Below are 19,320 nucleotides of genomic sequence, written 5' to 3' on the forward strand. Positions count from 1 at the left end.
GTTCACGCCATTCTCCTGCCTCAGCCTCCCAAGTAGCTGGGACTACAGGCACCCACCACCACACCCGGCTAATTTTTTGTATTTTTAGTAGAGACGGGGTTTCACCGTGTTAGCCAGGATGGTCTCTATCTCCTGACCTTGTGATCCGCCCGCCTCGGCCACCCAAAGTGCTGGGATTACAGGCATAAGCAATCGCGCCTGGCCGATCATATTGAGTTTTGTCCACAGTTCCTTGCTCATAATTTTTTGTTATAATGTTGGGGTGCTTTAGGCTTCAGAAGCAGGCTTGGGAAACAGAATCTCTGACCTTCTCCTGCCCTCCTTTCACCTGCCCAAAGCAGGACTTAATCAGACTTAGGGTCATAAAACTTTCATTCCAGAAGGGGTCCTGCCCCCTACCCTGGAAGGCTATGTAGAGAAGGAAGGCTACATAGAGAGGCCAGGAAGAATTTGAACAGACGGTCCTTGTTGGAGTTAGATCATATCCTTTTTATCCAATCACATTTTGACATGGTTGTCCACGCTGCAGCCTGGACAACCAATGAAGCCTCCATGAAAGGCCCAAAGGACAGGGTTTGGAGAGCTTCCTGAGAGATGAACACGTGGAGGCCAACAGGAAGGTGAAGAACTCATCCACGTGCTGGGAGGGTGGGGCACCCCAACTCCACAGGAACAGAAGCTCCTACACTGGGGACCCTTCCAGACCTTGCCCTGTGTATCCCTTCATCTGGCTGTTCATCTGGATCCTTTGTAATACCCTTCCAATAAACCAGTAAGTGTATTTTCCCCGAGTTCTGTGAGACACTCCAGCAAATTAAACAAACTCAAAGAGGGAGTTGTGAAAACCCCAACCTGAAGCCAGTAGGTCAGTCGGAAGTTCTGGAGACCTAGACTTGCAACTGGTGGGAAGGAGAGGCAGTCTTGTAGAACTGAGTCCTCAATGAGGGGGGATCAGATGCTACCTCCAGGTAGACAGTGTCTAAAGTGGACTGGAGGACACCCAGCTGGCGTCCACTGCTTGTATGTGCAGAAAAATCTCCACATTTGGTCACAGAAGTCTTCGTCTATGTTGGTGATTGTTGCTGTGGTGTGAGAGCAGAGGAAAAATACTTGAGAGTTTTTCCAGAACAGGCCTGTTGGGGAAGTCAGTGAGATCGCTATACACTATGACACGGCGACCCTCTCCAAGCTGATCTGACAGATGACACTGTCCATTTCTTCTGTGAAAGGTGCTGATGGATGAATGCCTCTTGCACCAGCTAAGACTTGTGCTCACCCAGGGCTAGCTTGGTCGCAAGCCTGTCTATACCAGTTGTATTTGTTACTATAATTTTGTTGTTTAGGTACCTATTGCAAAATGTGACGTCACCTGACAGCTAACAAGAAGAAAGTTATTTCTATAAACACTAAGCGGAATGCTTTAGGAAAAAAAAAAGTGGGTTGCTTAAAACAGCTACTTGTGCATATGATGACAGTAAAACACTGAAGTGAGGGGGTGAAAATCTATTAGGATCCTGCATTTTCCAAGTGTCTTAAGAGTTTTTGCCCATTTTAAAGGAACTGAAACCTGAGAATCACTAAATATGCACTTTGAATGTGGTTGATGTGAGAAACATGAGGTGGCATTCCAATCAGTAAGCCTCTCCTCAATTAAAATCTTCATAAACTGGCCAGGCGAGGTGGCTGACACCTGCAATCCTAGCATTTTGGGAGGCCAAGGCGGGCAGAAGAGATCAGGAGATCAAGACCATCCTGGCCAACATGGTGAAAGCCCGTCTGTACTAAAAATACAAAATTAGCTGGGTGTGGTGGCACATGCCACCCAGCTACTGGGGAGGCTGAGGCAGGAGAATCACTTGAACCCAGAAGGTGGAGCTTGCAGTGAGCTGAGATCGTGCCACTGCACTCCAGCCTGGTGACAGAGCAAGACTCCACCTCAAAAAAAAAATCATAAATTATCATGCATTGTAAATAAGGTAAAATGTGTGAAGTAGGCTGGGCACGGTGGCTCACGTCTGTAATCCCAGCACTTTGGGAGGCCGAGGAGGGCGGATCACGAGGTCAGGAGATCGAGACCATCCTGGCTAACACGGTGAAACCCTGTCTCTACTAAAAATACAAAAAATTAGCCGGGTGTGGTGGCACGTGCCTGTAGTCCCAGCTACTCAGGAGGCTGAGGCAGGAGAATGGCATGAACCCGGGAGGCGGAGCTTGCAGTGAGCTGAGATCGCGCCACTGCACTCCAGCCTGGGCAACAGAGTGAGACTCCATCTCAAAAAAAAAAAGTGTGAAGTATTAAACTGTTTTGGGCTGTCATTTGGAAATGGACATGCCCTGGGGGATGAAAGGTTTCCTCTCCCCTAAGAATATTAAATCAAATCCTCTTGCCTCCATGTTGCACATCCCTGTAGCTGACTTCCTTCAGGGGTCCCCAAATTGTCTACAATGTCACTCCTCCCTTCCATCTCTCCCCACCAGGTGTTCTTTTATGCCAATATTCCCTGGAAAAACCAAAAGGATACATGCAGATAATTTGCTCAATGGGAGTGTCAGTGTGAAGTCTATCATTTTGCTCCTGAGGCAGTACACAGTTGAGACTCCTTTTCAGCTGACCCCAACCCTCTGCCATTGTGAACCCACCAGGAACAGTGGGCACCGGGCACACAGCTTTTCTCTGCCTTCTGTTATTTCAGCTTCTTTGCAAATGGCCACATTCATTTTCGCAGTCACTGTTAGGGCAAAAGCAACAATTCTGCTTCACAGTTCTCCGCACAGCTCTTAATAAGCCACTGACCCCTCAGCCCCACAGAGAGCTGGGGGTGCAGCAGTGCAGCCCACGCAGTTAGCACCAACAGGGCAGGTCCAGGGCCAAAGCCAAATCCTGCTCAGTGGCCAGCGGCACTCACCAGTGTGACTCATTTTTAGCAATTCACAGACATGCAGCAACATCTTGGCTTGAGGCGTCTGGGGTACAGCCGGCAGCAAGAGTGGGCAGGGGCCGTGGGCGTCCTCACCACTGCATGTTCAGAGCCCACATGCCCACAGACCAGGCCGGTGGGGCTCCCGGCTCCACTGCCACCTTCAAGGGTCACTGCTAACCTTGCTGGGAATGGGAAGGGCATCACCACAAACTGCCCTCTGCACATCTTGACTCAGCAACAGTGTCCAGTGTCCAAGGGCAGCTGGAATTGAAACGAGTGCCTCTCTCACATGTCATTTGTGGCAACTTGGTAAAGCTGATCTTGCAATGCACCGAGGAGCAAGTGAGACCCCACACAGGCTGCTCAGCGACTAAATCGGCCATGCCACACATGACCCACAGTCCCACCCTTCAGATGCCCCAGGGCAAGACAGCAGGCACAGGGCCTCCAGCCCCCATGTCGGCGGAGCCAGCACCAGCAACCCTGGGCTGAGACATTTCCCACCATGCCCGAGGCTACGGTTGCGACAGAATCAGAATGGGGTCTATGGTTTCCTGAAGTTCACCAGGGCTTGGCATCGGTACTGGGCTGGCGTCTTTGGGAAGAGTTTGAACAGCTACACTATCTAGTGTATGGAGCAAGCCAGACATGTTCTCAAGCACTCAGGTGAGAGAGTTCACGTGGCAAACATGAGAAGCCATCAGCAAATGCCTTCCTAGAGGCGAGTTTCAAGCCTGAAGCACCTGCGGGATTGACAGGTGCGGTTTTGCCTTCTGCTTGAACAGATGTTCTCCCAGGCTTTACCTCCTTGTAAGACACGATCATCTACTTCCGCAGACAGTGCCTAAACATGCCAACCCAGCTGGGACCCTCTGCTCTGCACTTCAGCTGCAAGCAGGGCCCGGCCCAGGCCCTTGTGTTCCTTACTGTTAGCGGCACCAACACCTCAGTAAATTCCACCTCAGACAGGGCATTCACACAGGACGCCTGTCCGGTCACTCCCGGCAGAGGCTGCATGCTCAGCAATAAAGGCTGCCACAAGGACAACCGCAGGCAGCACTGGGAGCCCTGCGGTCTGTGTCACCAGGTGTGGCCTGAACAGGAGGGATGACGCTGGCCTCTGCTCCCCAGTGGAGTCCATGTTTGCGGGTCACACACAGGGAATGCGGCCCTAATTAGGACCCCACTTCGCTGTGAGGAAGACAGACCCAGAGGGGAGACATCGGCACTCTCATGCTGCACAGAGGCTAGGACCTAAGCCCCACCTGGCACAGGAAGGTACAAGGACAAGTGGTATCGATCCTGGTGTCACACATCACATGGTTCTTTTTCTCAGCAGAAACTATAAGATGCAGTTTCTCATCAACAGAGCAAGTGGCAAACTCACGGGAATTTCCCCTCTCTTCGGCCTGAGGAGGCTGGCTAGGAGGAAAAGGGACACTGGCTCTGGCAGCTGGGGGACAGGAAGCAAATGCCCACACGAATCTTTCCTTCCCACACCTCCCCTAGGCCGGGACAGCGGCGCTGGTGGGGGACAAGCTGTCAGGGCCTCTGCCAGCCCTCCGTGTAGTAGTGACAGGCAAAGGTGGGAAAAGCTGTCCCTCCAGGGGAACCCGGGCCCAGACTGCACGGGGACCACGGGGGAGCGCAGGGCCCACATGGGGACATCCTTTTGTGTGGCCGGGGGTGCTCATTCGGCCCGTGTGGAAAGCTGGCCACTGCCCCAGGTCCACCCCAGCGCTTCTCCAGTGAGCAGGAGGGTCTCTCTGAGGAAGGGGCTGTGTTAATCATGCCTTTAGATTTGCTGTATTTCTGGATGTTTTGACATCTGGGGCCTTGCTGATCCTAGAGATATGGCCCCTCTCAACTGCTAGAAGGGCTGGCCAATTCCTAGAGGGAAGCACTCATCACCTGCTAGTGGGCCTTCATATGCAAACCAACCACACGGAAGCCACCCAACTACCTCCTCATGCAGCTCTCACCCTGGGCCACCATTTCCTGGCCACAGACACCCAGGGCCGGGGATCCGACAGCCAGGGGCAGCCCCACACCTGGAACACGCTGACATGCCTGCCCTGTTTCCCTGCACTCCCTCAGCCTCCTGCTGACCTCAGAGTGGTCCCTCACAGCAAGCCTCCTCTTCTAGGGTTTGTGACACAAGCCATTTCCGTATCTGTGTGTCTTTCTATTCCTGGTTAAAACAGGTCCCGGCACACTTTAAAATGGGGCCTTGCTCCCAGGGGGGCTCCCCACACACTCCAAGTGCCTGCCTCCTTTTTACTCTGGTTTGGTCTTAGTCAGGGATATCCAATCTTTTGGCTTCCCTGGGCCACACTGGAAGAAGAATTGTCTTGGGCCACACATAAAATACACTAACACTAATGACAGCTGATGAGCTTTAAAAAATGCAAAAAAAAAAAAAAATCTTATAATGTTTTAAGAAAGTGTAAGAATTTGTGTTGGGCCACATTCAAAGCCATCCTTGGCCGCGAGTGGCCCACAGGCTGGACAAGCTTGGTCTCAGTGTTCCATTCACTTGGCTCCTCGTCTCTGCTGAAATCTATACAATCCCTTCGGCTCCTTGTGTGTGTTTGTGTGAAATCCCTACATCACATCTCTTGGAAGTAGAGATGCAGAAGAAAACGGGCGGATTTAGCAAACAGGTCGTTGAGATTACCCGATCCTTCTATTTTTCCCAAGTAGGTAATCTTAAAACAAATACATCCTCAGGCTCCTGCGCGGGGGCCGGGCATGTGGGGAGGGGGGATGTCAGGGGAGGCCTCAGAAGCTAATCCACGGATTGACGGTGACTGTGAAAACCAACACTGAATGTTATTTCCAACATAAGGCGGGATCAGCACCTCTGAGGGTCAGGCACACACGTGTGTGTGGCCTGTCCTCCCCACCCCCCCCCACACACGTGTGTGTGGCCTGTCGCACACACTGGGGCCCACTGAAATAGGCCTTGGATTGGAGCTGGGTGTGTGTGAACTGTGCTATTGGTGGAGAGAAACCCAGTAATCCCTCACACCCGTGGGACTTTCTGCCTTGCCCCTTTCTCCTTGTAAAGAAAAATAGTTAATTTTACAGGTCTTCAGATAATTCCCACTTTGGCCAAAAAAATAAAAAGAGGGAGGCTTCATTCTACCCCTTCACCAAAGAGAGACCCAGCCAAAGACTGTGTTGACTTACAGAGCTCAATTTACTATGCTCTGAAAGCCACAGCATTAGGCTCTATACCTGGAGCCAATGTTTGTGGTTCTTTTTCACATGTACATCTGTCTCCTTACTGCAGAATTCACCTTAATCATATGTCTCTGTGGTTTGCCCTTAATTATTTTTTCAATACTAGGAGAGGAGTGGCTAACCAAATGCAATCTTCCATACAAAGTTCATCATCATTGCCCACAACAGCCCTGCCAGGGTGCCCATCAACACTGGCCACCTAGGTGACATTTACTTTTAGAAAAAAAAATAAAAATTCTGGCAGGTGCTGCCCCCTCCAGATTAATTCTCAGCAAAGGAAATATAACAAAGTTCTCCTCCTGGCACAATGACAAAAAAACACATAAACGAAATGTCGACCTTCTACAGTTGACATCACTCACACCCCTCGCTCTACAAAGGCCTACAAATTACAGCTGTTGATGTTTTCCCATAACCTAAACTTTCACTCTACAGAACTCTGACTTGTCTAAATGTATTTATACTCTTGGTAATGGAGGGCTCATTATTTACACTGGTTGTTTAAACAGTAACCAGATTGTTTGGGGCTGGCGCGTCTGGGTCAGGATGGGTTTGCCGTCTGTGGAAAAGCACTCAGGGCCCACTGGGTGGAAGGAGCCACAGAAACTGGCGAGGGCGAAGTGGGAGTCAAGAAAGGGGCTTTGTGAAAACTGAAACTAGGCCTACACTGTGGATCCTTGAGGAACCAAACTGCAACGCAATGTCAGAAAACACCCAACCCCAGAAACCCAATGGGCCCCGCCTTGAACCCAGAGCAGCCTCCGGAAGATTCCAGCGTGTCCCATTTCCTCACCTGCGCTTTGCCACTCCATATGAATTCAGGGCCCCCTCTAGAAACCTCTCTGAGAGCCCTTTCTGACTCCCTTCACCAAAACACTCCATCCTAAACTCGAAGTCCTCAGAGAGCGTGTTTACCGCCTGGGAAAAATGAGGCTTCCCCATGCCAGAGTTCAGAAGGCCCCTGGACACTGGAAATGAGCAAAACTCACTCAGAAAACTTAAAGGGGGCAGCAAGAATGAGAGCTGAGGGCCTATGGGACATGGTGGCACTGAAGTATAATCCTGAGCTGTACTGCATTTTCCCTCCTAAAGGAGAAGATATTGCAAAATAAGATGCTCTGTCAAGAAGAAAAATGTTCCAGCCGGGTATGGTGGCACGCACCTGTAGTCCCAGTTACTTAGGAGGCTAAGGCAAGAGGATCGCTTGAGGCTGGGAGGTCGAGGTTGCAGTGAGCAGAGATCATACCTCTGCACTCCAGCCTGGGTAACAGAGGGACACCCTGCCTCTGAACATAAGAATAAAAGAAGGAAGAAGAAAGGAGAATGTCTGAGGGAAAAAAATCAAAGTGAAAGAAACCTTGATCTATTTTTGATCGTGGAAGGCGTCCTCTGCCTCTAGAAGGCAACAGCCTGGCTCTGTCACTTCCCCAGAGAACAGAAACCACTCCTGTCCGTTCGTCAGAGGCCACGCACTCTAGCCTCCCCTTACCCCACGCACACTCCAGGGAGAAGAGTGGCCATCCATCATGCAGGTGAGACAGGCTCCGGAGGGCCCTGGCATGACAGCATCATCCTAGAATCTGGTCCCCTCCACGACTGCCAGCCGCTGACAAGCCATGACTTCTGAACCCAAAAATAACATCACCATAAGCGATACCACTAAAGCAGACCAGCTGTTATGTACCACTCTTTGGAAGAAATCCACAAATTAAAGACAAAAAGTTAACCTGAGATCCCCCACGTTTACAGGCTCCCTCATTAAGTCAAATGGTAGGGCATTACCACCATGTGCTCCTAATTTCTTCTCTGTAAGATAAAAATGACAGGGTTCTGCCTTTCAAGGATCTGGGTGATGCTGTGAAGAAGGAAAACTCCCAGGAAGGGAGCCAGTGTGGCCATGAAGTAACACACACCTCCGGCATGGCTGGACGATGGGCCCATGGGCCGTGGAACATAAAACACAAAACAAAGACAACCCAGCTGAAACCCAGGCCCGGCTGGTTTCCACGGGCTTAGAGAAGCACTCTGGGCCCCCTCCTCACCCCGCAAGGGCTGACACAGTCAGTGACAATGCCTCGAAGCACCTGCAAGTGATTGTCCCCAGCAATGACTCAGAGGTGTGCCCTCTCACTGCCTGTTCAGAAAACAGGACACAGAAAAATAGTAACAGCTGTAAGGCAGAACCAGGTAATACAAGTAATTTAATTCTTGTAGGGAATCGAGGAGGCCTGCTTACTGAATGGGTTTAAGAAAAAGCTCATGGTTATATAGATTATGTTTCAAGAAGGAAATCCAGTAACATTAAAAAATACCTTTTTCCATAACAAATGATATGCATTACATTTTAAAATGATCTATGGCTTCCAACATGCCATGTTACAGATTCATGGTGTGTATAAAATGATTTTTCTCTTATGATCAGTTATTACAGAGCAGTATAGCTTCCTCTCAGGAGCAAAGAAACCACAGGCATTTTCATTCATAATAAAAGTTGTCACATGGTTTGAAAAATAAACTTTAAAGGCAATTACAATACATGGGTCAAAAAAAAGGTGCTTAAAAGAGAACATTAAATATTCACAGGTAAAATGAATACAACCAGACTGAGGCATTCAATCAAGCTCCTCTTGCCTTTGACAGGCATATAGTGAGTTACAGGATTTTCACTAATCCTCAAATAAACAGTGTAAATACTGTTCTTAACTCAGAAATTACCTGCTGGCTATCGAAAGGTATTCTTGACGAACAGTGTGATGGCACTGTGACCGTCAGCCTCTGAAACCCATGGTCTTTGGATAAATTCCCTGCAAAGGAAAACCGTTTCACAGGATGCCAAACCACCCCGCAATGCAGGGTACGGTCCCAAGGCCCTTCTCAGTTGATCGGAGGGATATCATCACATCCCTAGGCAACACAGATGTATGGAGATAGGCATGTCTCAAAAACCCAACAGCAACACAAAACCATCAGCACCCGTGGAAGGGGTTGCCCTGAGACTGGCTCTCAGGGCACAAACTCGGCCTGCCCCATGGGACCCTACAGGCCACTCTCTACCTGCTCACGGTCACCCCCAAAGACTGTGCATCTCCTCTCTCAGAAAACCCTTCTCCATAAACAGTAAGCAGCCTCACCTTCTACCCAGTGGCTCAAGGCAAACACCCGATGCCATCTGGCTCCCTCTTCCCTGGATTCCTCAAGCCGGTCCATCGGTCATCAGTTCTATCCCAATACAGGTCTCGGAGCCAGTGTCCCGTCTTTCTCCCTGGGCCTGCCCTCACGGTAGCCACCAGCAACCTTGCTCGGGCTCACTGCTGTGGCCTGGGCTCACCGCTGTGGCCTGGCCCCACCTCCATGCTCTACCACATTACCCAAATGTTCACAGCCACAGGAGACCCTTCAAGAGATCAATCAGATCACATCTCCTCCTTGCTGAAACCCTCCAAGGCGTTTCCACCTACCTCAACTAAGCTCCAAATCTTCACCAACCCCAGCCAAGGACCTGCCCAGGCTCTCTGGGCAGCCTCACCTCCCACAAGAGTAGCCCCCTTTCCCCTCTGGCTGGTCTCAGATCACCCACGCTCTTTCTTGTCTTGAGACGTGGACACTTGTGCTTCCTCGGCCTTGCCCCGAATGCCAGCTCTGTCCCCCAGCCTGGACCTGATCTCCTTGCAGAAGCCACCTCCCCCCGCCAGGCTTCCCTGCCCACCTGCCAAGGCTCCCACACCACCCCACAGCTCCCCGCTGTGGTATGCAGGGCCCTCCCTGGCATCCGCGATCCCCTCCTTCAGTGGGTCCTTGTTTACCACCCACCCACCCCCCCACACACACACACTAGAATTGCCTGGTTCTGCATATTTCCAGAGATATGACATGTCAGTCCATGGAGGATTTAAACATGAGATAAAGGAGTGAGGGTATGGGAGAAGGGGGAAGAGACCAGCATTTACCACTCACCATTGGTTTTCAGCCCCACTTCACAGAGACAAGACACTTGGAGAGAAAGATAACCATCCCACAGCAAAGCTGCACTACCTTAAGTTGACATGATCTTAAATCTCCTAAAAATGTGACAAAGCATTTGAAGAGGTGTCTTTAACTGACCATCTATACTTTTAAATCACTTTGAACATCTCAGAAGGAGAGATATAGACAGCCTGTGGGGAGACCCATGGGCTGTGGCTCTGCCTGCCTTCCAGAAGCTTCACTCGGGGCCTCTGAGCAGGCAGAGGGCAGAGCTGACACCTGCCGTTTCAAACACAACCCCAGAGGCTCAGTGCTGGTGAGGCGGTTGGCTTGGCATTTCTCTCAGCCAACCTGACTTTACTGAAATAGAGTCGAGAAGGAAGGCCGGGACCCAGCAGGGAGGGGCAGAACTGGACTGTCCCCACCCTGAGTTCATGCCAGGACCCTGGCGTGCCTCCACCAAGGAAGGCAGGAGACCTTCCGTGGGGTCCAGGGCTCCTGGTAAATCCCAGACCAATGCAGCTATGGGACCACTGCAGGTGGCCGTGTAAGATAGAGACCGTGACCTGCAAGACAGAGATGGTTTCTACCTCAAGGCACCAGGGAAGGGGTTCGGCTTGGACAGATCCTGATGGCTGCCACCTGCTACATCTGACCCCTGCAACTTGCAGGCTCCTCCAGCTTGGCCACCTGTGCACGTCTCCTCCGGGGAGGGAAGGGGGTCTCTCGAGCTGTACTGGGCCAGGCACTGATGCTCAGGACCATCCTGCCCGGCCACCAGCGCCAGGAGCAGCACCCCCTCCGCCTGCCAGGCACCCGTCGGGGCCTCCTGGGTCCTGCAGTCCTATGGCCACCTCGTCAATATGAGGCCCCATCTGGTATCCATGGGGACGGAAAGAAAGTCAAGGCTGGGTTTAACGACCGTGATTAAGATTTACTTAGGGAGTAAAAGCAAAAAGAAAACAAAGGCCAAGCTAGTTGTTAAGGGGAGGGGGGAGGAGGGGAGAGAGGGAGGAGAGGGAGGGGAAGGGGCTATGGGCTGTTTTAGCGTCTCCAGCTTTTGTTTATAGCAGTTCCAGACGATCTGAAAATTATCAGGTGGGGGAAAGGGAGCCTCAACACGCTCTGGTCCACAATGCAATTTACGAAGCATTTCCTTTTCTCTGGGGCCAGAGCGGTGATCACATGAGCCTTTGCTGTTCTAAACTCCGTGTTTGTTTTTGTAGTTTCTGCCAAACTAAATCAATTCAGCTTGTGGCAACTTTAAAGAATCATGACTCGCTCAAACAGCCTCAAAGTTTGACTTCTTTCCAAGAACATGGACCAACATTTGTATAGGTTTCACATGCCTGGCGATCAAATCCTCTAATTACGCAAATCTGTGTCACAGAACTGCAAATTAGTAACTTCTAAGATGACAGATTCCTATTCTTTGATATGCAAGGCTAAATGTCTTTCATTCAGGGAGGACAGAAATACTAAACTTTTTTTGCAACAGCACAACCACGTATCTTTTGCAATATCTTTAACTGGAACAAAATGCCACTCCCCCCACAGGCTGTCTCCCTGTACTCCACCACAACCACCAACTCCCGCCCACCACGCCCCCCCACCCCACCGGTAGCCAGCCCTCTCCAAAAGGGCCCCTCATGCCACCTGGACCCCAGGGGAGCTGGAGACCCCTCAGGTGACATGGCAATGTCTGCAATGACTGAACCATTCCTAACAGAGCCTTCTGAGGTGGCCAAGAGGAAGCATATGCCACAAAGGAAGCCCCTGGGACTCTCTAGAAGAAAAGAGACCATGGCCCACGCTGGCATAGTAAGCCTAACACTGTATCCATGAGAAAACAGAAAGAACAGAGTGGGCTCAGGGGGTCTTAGCAACTGCCCCAGCAGTCCTGGAGATGGAAATACCAATGGCGTGGAGAACAGCCCACATAGAGCCTTGGGCAGCCTCACCTCTGGCCTCTCTTAGTTGCACAGGAAGCCACCAACTCAACTCCCTCCCACCCTGAGCCCTACCCGTGAGCAGCTTGGGGGACCAGGGCCTCCCCAGCCTGCAGAGTCCTGCTCCCTCCCTCCTCTGCAGGTCATGCTATTCTGTCTCTGTTCTTGAAGGATGACCCCTTCTTCCATCCGAAGAAGAACCCACAGTCCCCACAGCTCTGTCCAGTCAGTCCCAAAGAGGTGTTCCACCTCTTCCTCTCTTCCCAGCCAGAAGCCTGGTGGGTCTAGGGGAGGGAAATGGCCACAGTGGCATGAATGGACTCGGCCCAAAGATGAGCCCTGGTGAACGATCTCTGCAGCCCCCGCAGCCACAGGGAGCTGGTGGGCAATGAGGTGTCAGCCCAAGGCCAGGACTGACACAGCATGGGAACACCACAGAAGCACCAACCTTGTCACTGAGCTGCTGACCCCCACCCCCAGGCTCCTGGCAGAGCTGTCGCTGCACAGAGAGGGTCCTGCTTCCCAGATGCCAACCTTCGGGGCTACAGGCAAGGCTGTTCATCTGTATGTGTGTCTATGTCTGTGACGATGCACGTGTCTATGTGCGTGTCTTTTAGTGTGTCTGTTAGTCTCTGTGTGTGTTCTATGTGTGTCTGTGTGTGTGTCTCTTTGTGTATCTTTGTGTCTCTGTGTGTCTTGGTGTGTGTTCTGTATGTCTTTGTGTGTGTCCTGTATCTGTCTTTGTGTGTGTCTGTCTTTGAGTGTGTTATCTTTGTGTGTGTCTGAGTATTCTGTGTGTCTCTTTGAGTGTTCTGTGTGTCTGTGTTTGTCTGTCTTTGAGTGAGTGTGTGTTGGTGTGTTTCTGTGTCTGTGTCTTTCAGAGTGTGTCTTTCAGTGTCTGTGTATCTGTCTTTGTGTGTTTTTGAGTGTATTCTGTGTGTGTCTTTTGAGTATGTATCTGTGTGTGTCATTCAATATTCTGTGTGTGTGTCTCAGTGTTCTGTGTGTATGTCTGTGTCTTTGTTCTGTGTGTGCCTGTGTTTGTCTGTCTTTGAATGTCTGTCATTGTCTCTAAGTGTGTTCTCTGTGTGTCTGTATTTGTGTGTGTGTCTGTTTAGTGTTCTGTATGTGTGTCTGTCTTTCAGTACGTGTCTGTGTGTGTGCCTGAGTGTGTATGTGTCTGTCTTTGACAGTGTCTGTACCTGTGTGTGTGTCTGTACCCGTGTGTGTCTGTGTGTGCACACCTGTCATATGAAGAAGGGGCAGTAAGAAGGTCGGGATGGTTATGAGTCTCTCACAATGCTGCCTTCAACACTACAGCTATCTTTGTAATCTTTTTCCTTTCTACTTAAAAATTAACGTACATTTTGCATTCTTTATTACATATCCATGTTTGTTTTGGTTTTTAAAATGCACTGCCCCCACCTCAAATTTTAATTTAATAAACAAAACAATGTCTGAGAAGATGGACGTGTTTCTCCTGAGGCTCCAAGTCTCATCCTCAAGACCCGAGCAAAGCCACGCTCCCACGGCAGGATGCCCTCTACAAGTCAGCCGGGAATCTGAGCAAGATGGACACCAGGGCCCCAGCAGAGACCAATGGAAGCAGAATTCAATGCCCTGAACACATTCATCTGGAGTGTCCTGGGGAACTCACAAAGAGCCAGGCAGTCACCTCCCCAGCCCTGAGCAGAGAAAATGCACAGTGGCTTCGGTGTGGTCCCCAGATCTACAGTCAGGAGCCACGGCAGGCAATCTACCAGGAGAGTCCACCACTACGCTGGCTCCCTCCCTCCCCTCCCCTCCACACCCATGTGCGCAATGCTGTTTCATAGTCAGTGGGTTATTACATAGCCAAGTGCTTCCTATCGATGGGTGTGTTATGGGTTGACTTGTGTCCCCCAAAATCATATATTGGAGTTAAAACCTCCAGTCCCTCTGAATGTGACCTTATTCTTTAGGGTCTTTGCAAAGTTAAACTGAAGTTCTATACATGGGCCCTAATCCACTATGACCCATGGCTTTATAAGAAGGGGAGGTCAGGCCAGGTGCGGTGGCTCACTCCTGTAATCCCAGCGCTTTGGGAGGCCAAGGTGGGTGGATCACCTGAGGTCAGGAGTTCAAGACCAGCCTGGACAACATGGTGAAACCCTGTCTCTACTAAAAATAAAAGAGTAGCCAGGCATGGTGGCACATGCCTGCAGTCCCAGCTACTCAGGAAGCTGAGGCAGGAGAATTGCTTGAACCCAGGAGGCAGAGGTTGCAGTGAGCTGAGATCATGCCACTGCACTCCCGCCTGGGCAACAGAATGAGACTTCGTCTCAAAAAAAAAAAAAAAAGAAGGGGAAGTGAGGACACAGACACGCACAAAGGGACAGCCATGTGAGGACACAGGGAGAAGACAGCATCTGCAATCCATGGAGAGGCTCAGGAGAACCAACCCTGCCCACACCTTGATCTTGGACTTCTGGCCCCCAGAATTAGGAGAAAGCAAATTTCGGTTGTTTAAGCCACCCAGTCTGTGGCATTTTATTACAGCAGCCTGTGCAAATAAATACAGTATGTGACAGGCATGCATTGCTTCGTTATTATTTCCCAACTCCTTTAGTTAAAAAGCACCTCCCCTCCACCACGGAGCCACCATTCTGCTGTCTGTACCCTTCCTGGTGGTCTCCTTTCCACATTGGCTGCCTGGTCTTCCCAGCAGCCTGCTCCCTCAGCAATACCTGCAGATCAGACTGCCCCATACAGTAGTACCCCCTGCCCCACAGCTCCCCTCCACAGCCATGCACCCCTGAAAGGCCCACATGCTCACCTGTGAGTCACTTACTCCCCCTGTCCTCGTTCTCCAGCCCTTCCAAATGTGAGTCAACCATTGTCAGTGCCAACCCTTAGTCTTTCTGCTATCCTCAAACATCATCTTGGCTCAGACATTCACCCCAGGACACAAATATTACTGCCCTGGCAAAGATCCTCACATCTCTGCCTTAGACAAGGACTCCAGCCCCAGCGTCATTACACACCACTCATCATGCCCACTATACTATCTACTCAGCAGGTCCCAGGCATCTACTCAGCAGTTCCCAGGCACTGGGACTGAGGGTCCTTGTCTTTCAAGGCTTCCTATTTCTTGGATAAAACTGATGCTGAATGTATGTTTAGTGAAAGGTGGACACAAGCAAAGGAAAGATGGAAGGAAGACAGCTAAAATATATATATACAAAAAAGCCTCACAGTTAAACAAAAACCAAGAAAAGGCTAGAAAAAAAGGCGCTTCAAAACAAATTGTAAACAGGGCAGTTGACCCAAATCGGGATGAGAGAAATCCATGAAGTGATGGAAATGTAAAGAGGCCAACATTTGAATATGAAATTTGAACTGGAACCAGCTATACAAAGTCAGGATTTTTAAAACATGTTTTCTCCTGGAGCTGGTTACTGAAGGGCCTGGAGGCAGTGGCCACTCAGGGTCCCTGAGCACACCAGCATCCATGCATTGGTGTTTACACACCACCACCAAGGATCAGAGTTCCTTGGAAAAACAGTTCATCTTCACTCTGGACGATGTGGATGTATAACACAAGGTGAGCTGGGGTACCTCACTGTGCCAGATTGGAAGAAAGACTCAAAAACTAAAAGAACAAAGGCACCTGCTTCCAGGGCTCCCATAGACTGAATTTGAGCATCAGGAAGAACAAAAATGATTCTGTAATACACTGAGTTTTTAAAAATATCATCAGCCATCAATGATTCTCAAAAGCAGAGGAGGCTTTTCTTTTCGGTAGAAATGGCAAAATTAGAAAATTGTCATTTTGCAACCTGCCATAAAATTCCTGATTCAGGCAAGACTCACTGGATGCGAAAACCACTGAGCAGAAGGCGGTTTGGAGAACAAGATAGATACAGAATGTCCAAGTATCGTCCTACAGATTTCGTACTCAGGACAGGCAGAAATACAACATGGCTTTTCAGAGGAGTGGGAGAAGGGGGCAGCCACCACTTTCACCAGGTGGTCGGATTTAGCATCTCTGACATAGTGGGACCACTGACCCCTAGGTGTGATGCAGCCAGACGTGCACAGCTTCTCCAATAAGTCTTCTGGCCACAGACGTGGAGACATCCAGTCTGACAGCAAACAGAAGGGCAGAGAAAGACAGTAAGGGAGACAGTAAGAAACATCACCGGAGAGAACAGTCACACTAATTCAAAGGTGCGACATTCTGGAAGATAACTAGCTTTTCCTCTTCTGACAGTTAACGTCACAAAGGTAAGAACAAAAAGGAAGGGCTATTTTAGATTAAAGAGTCTAAGCAGTTATACCAAGCAGATCCAGGTTTGCAGAGAGAGAAGCTATTAAACACATTCTGAAGAGAACTGGAGAAAGGTGAATATCAAGTAACCATTAGACGATATCATGGGACTGCTGTTAATTTTGTTCCATGTAAGAATGGTGCTGCCATTATGGAGAATGACAGTTTTTCTTAGAGGAGATGGATGCTCACATATTTGGGGCAGGGGCATGTCATGATGTCAACAACTTATTTTCAAACTGTTCAGCAACACTTTTTTTTTTTCAAGACGGAATCTTGCTCTCTCGCCCAGGCTGGAGTGACGTGATCTCGGCCCACTGCAACCTCCACCTCCTAGGTTCAAGCAATTCTCCTGCCTCAGCCTCCCAAGTAGCTGGGATTGCCGGCGCATGCCACCACGCCAGCTAATTTTTTTTTTCAAACTCCTGACCTTGTGATCCACCCGCCTCAGCCTCCCCAAGTGCTGGGATTACAGGCATGAGCCACCGTGCCCGGCCTCAGCAACAAATTTTTATAAAATATGGATTTAAGGGGCACAGAGGAAGTGGGGGCAAGAAACAGCATACCATCAACAACCGCTGAATCTGGGTGGAGAGTTTATGTGTGTGTTTGCAGTATTATCTTTCAACTTTTGTGCATATTTGAAAACTCTCATAATGAAAAGACGGGAAGGAATAAGGAGGCCCACGTTCCCAAGGTGACAATGAATAAACAGGATTATATTTAGTTAGGCTGGGGCGTCAGGGAAGGTGCCCCCAGAGCTCCAAATGCCCGAGGCGTCTCAATCTCCTAAATTTCTCTGAAATACACAATCTCTGCCGGATTCACCGGCGGTTCCTCTAAGATCCTTGCAGTTTGTTGCTGTTCTTCCATGCCTGTACTCAGGGTCAGCCTGCTTCTACCTCCACTAGCAGAGCTCAGAGAAAACAGGCTTTTCACAATGAGCTGGTGCTTCACAGCAGTGCGTCTAAGTCGATGGGCAGAGAAAATAAGAATTTCATGTGCCGACGATAGAATCTGCCAGACTTTCTCTACTTCACAGTTCCCAGGTAATCATCATGACCAGGCCACCTTCCCAGAGAGACACCATTACCGGCATCTTACAGATAAAGGATGGGCCTCAGGCAGGTAAACAAATGCTCAGAGCCACAAGGAAATGATGAAGCTGGGCATTACATCCAAGTCCCTTGGATTACATGCCTGTGGGGTTCCCCCAGCCAAACTCACTGTGCTTCCTGCTAGAGGGGCCTCTCCACTCAGGGTGTGGCCTTTTGGGACTGCAGCATCAGTATCCCCTGGCACTTCACGTTCCCAGTGAAGTGGGCACTAAACCTCACTAACAGGTAGGAATGTGCACACGCCGGGGGCAGGGCATCCCCTCTGCAGGACACAGTGCATTCAACAGGTCTACTTCATAGTCGCAAACACAGGAAGAAAAGCGAAAGGGAGAAAACTTTCAAAAGCACTCACCAAAAATGTAGTAGGAAACAGAGGACGATGAAATGCAATCAAATCCCAATGTTTCAACGCACACCAAAAATGTTCCCAGCAGGCACATCTGGGAGTGCCCGGGAACTCCCCCACCCGAGGCAGCTGTCCTCTGGCCCTGGTATGCAACACCCCCATTTCCTTGATGAGAAACAGGGCATCAGGGGTGGGACACACACGGCTCTCCCAGGCGGGACATGGAATTCGTCCCCACACTCTGGAACCAGCCCATGTGTTTGCAATTAGGAAACAGCCTGCCCTGGCAGGAGGGGGTGCCGGGCAAGGCCTCTTGCCAGCTGTATTTTCTTCTCTGACAAAACAGGGCCCCCTTAACCTAGTGAACAGCGCTGCCCACAGGGCACCCCCGGCCCGCTGGCCCCAAGGAAATGAAAAGGAAGGGGGGCGCTCTGGGCTTGGGTCCTGTTCCCAAGTCAGACAGGCCACAGGGCTGGGCTGTCAATGTTTCTTTGTGGCCTTAAGTAAGCCAATGACAAATAACATGTGTCTTTCAGACATGGGGGCCAACAAGAAAAACACACACATCTGTTTCCACTGCTGGCAGCATGTCTGTAACACACAGAAGCCCTTAAAGCAAGGCGCCCCTCCCAGGATGCGTAAGAAAGCCTTCGGTAATCAGGGAAGGCTGAGGACACGCAATAAAGTTAAAGCTTGCTCGAGCCACACCCCACTTGAGAGCAGATGCTCCCAGGTGCTAGGAGAGACTCTCCCTGGAAGTGCGGGGCATGTGATGGGCTATTCACCCACCTGGACACCTGGGGCGAAGGTGTCAAACTGGTGGGGCACCCGGTGGGCTCCACTCACCTGTAATTCACCTCTAATTCCCCTGTGGTGAGAACATAAAACAGAGTGCAATGTACTTGTGAAACCATCCTGAGATCTTGCACTTGGAAGACCTGGACAGCTGCCATTGCCCAGACGACGCACAAAGACTTGGACAGGAACATCTGCCTGAGACCCAGGCAGGGGGAGAAGGTGGGTGTCAGGAAACATCCCAACGCCAGTATTCGGGATGCCGGGAGAGAACAGGGGGCACACATCCAATGTTGTATTTCAACAAGTCACAGGACTTTTGAGTCAGCTCTGAACTGGTTTGACCACAGAGAAAGGATGACTCTTATGCCTAGAAGGTGAGTGAACTATCACTTATTTTGCTGGAAAAAAAGTGGGGGAGGGTAGGATGGACTGTGGAGGACAAGCCTCAATTTAGCAAAGCCACAGAAGAATTCTCAGATTTTCTCCATTTCCACAAATTGCTGTTTTGGGCAAACACTGATTCTGAAGCAAGAAAAAGAAAGAGAAGGTCCTTCCATCGGCGAATAAACCAATGAAAAGCTTTACTGCTGACTTACATCAGCTTTGATCCAGCAGGAGTGTGGGTCTCCTCCTTTCTGGCTCTTAGGAACTCTCACTGGGTGGCTTCTCC

General features: G+C 50.2%; 1 protein-coding gene across 13 annotated transcripts in view; it reads right to left on the reverse strand.

Moving 5' to 3' along the window:
* The window catches only part of ROR2 (receptor tyrosine kinase like orphan receptor 2), a 232,264-nt gene that overhangs the window by 88,941 nt on the left and 124,003 nt on the right, over nucleotides 1-19,320 (reverse strand). The window contains exon 1 of one of the 13 annotated variants that reach the window (XM_063696551.1): nucleotides 17,859-18,029. The exons of the other annotated variants lie outside the window; for them this stretch is intronic. Within the exon in view, the coding sequence (XP_063552621.1) occupies nucleotides 17,859-17,946 (88 nt within the window). The 5' untranslated portion in view covers nucleotides 17,947-18,029. Of the gene's footprint in view, nucleotides 1-17,858; nucleotides 18,030-19,320 lie in introns of those variants that run through there. 13 annotated transcript variants of the gene reach the window in all.

Source organism: Gorilla gorilla, chromosome 13, assembly GCF_029281585.2.
Source record: "Gorilla gorilla gorilla isolate KB3781 chromosome 13, NHGRI_mGorGor1-v2.1_pri, whole genome shotgun sequence".
NCBI classification, from domain to species: domain Eukaryota; kingdom Metazoa; phylum Chordata; class Mammalia; order Primates; family Hominidae; genus Gorilla; species Gorilla gorilla.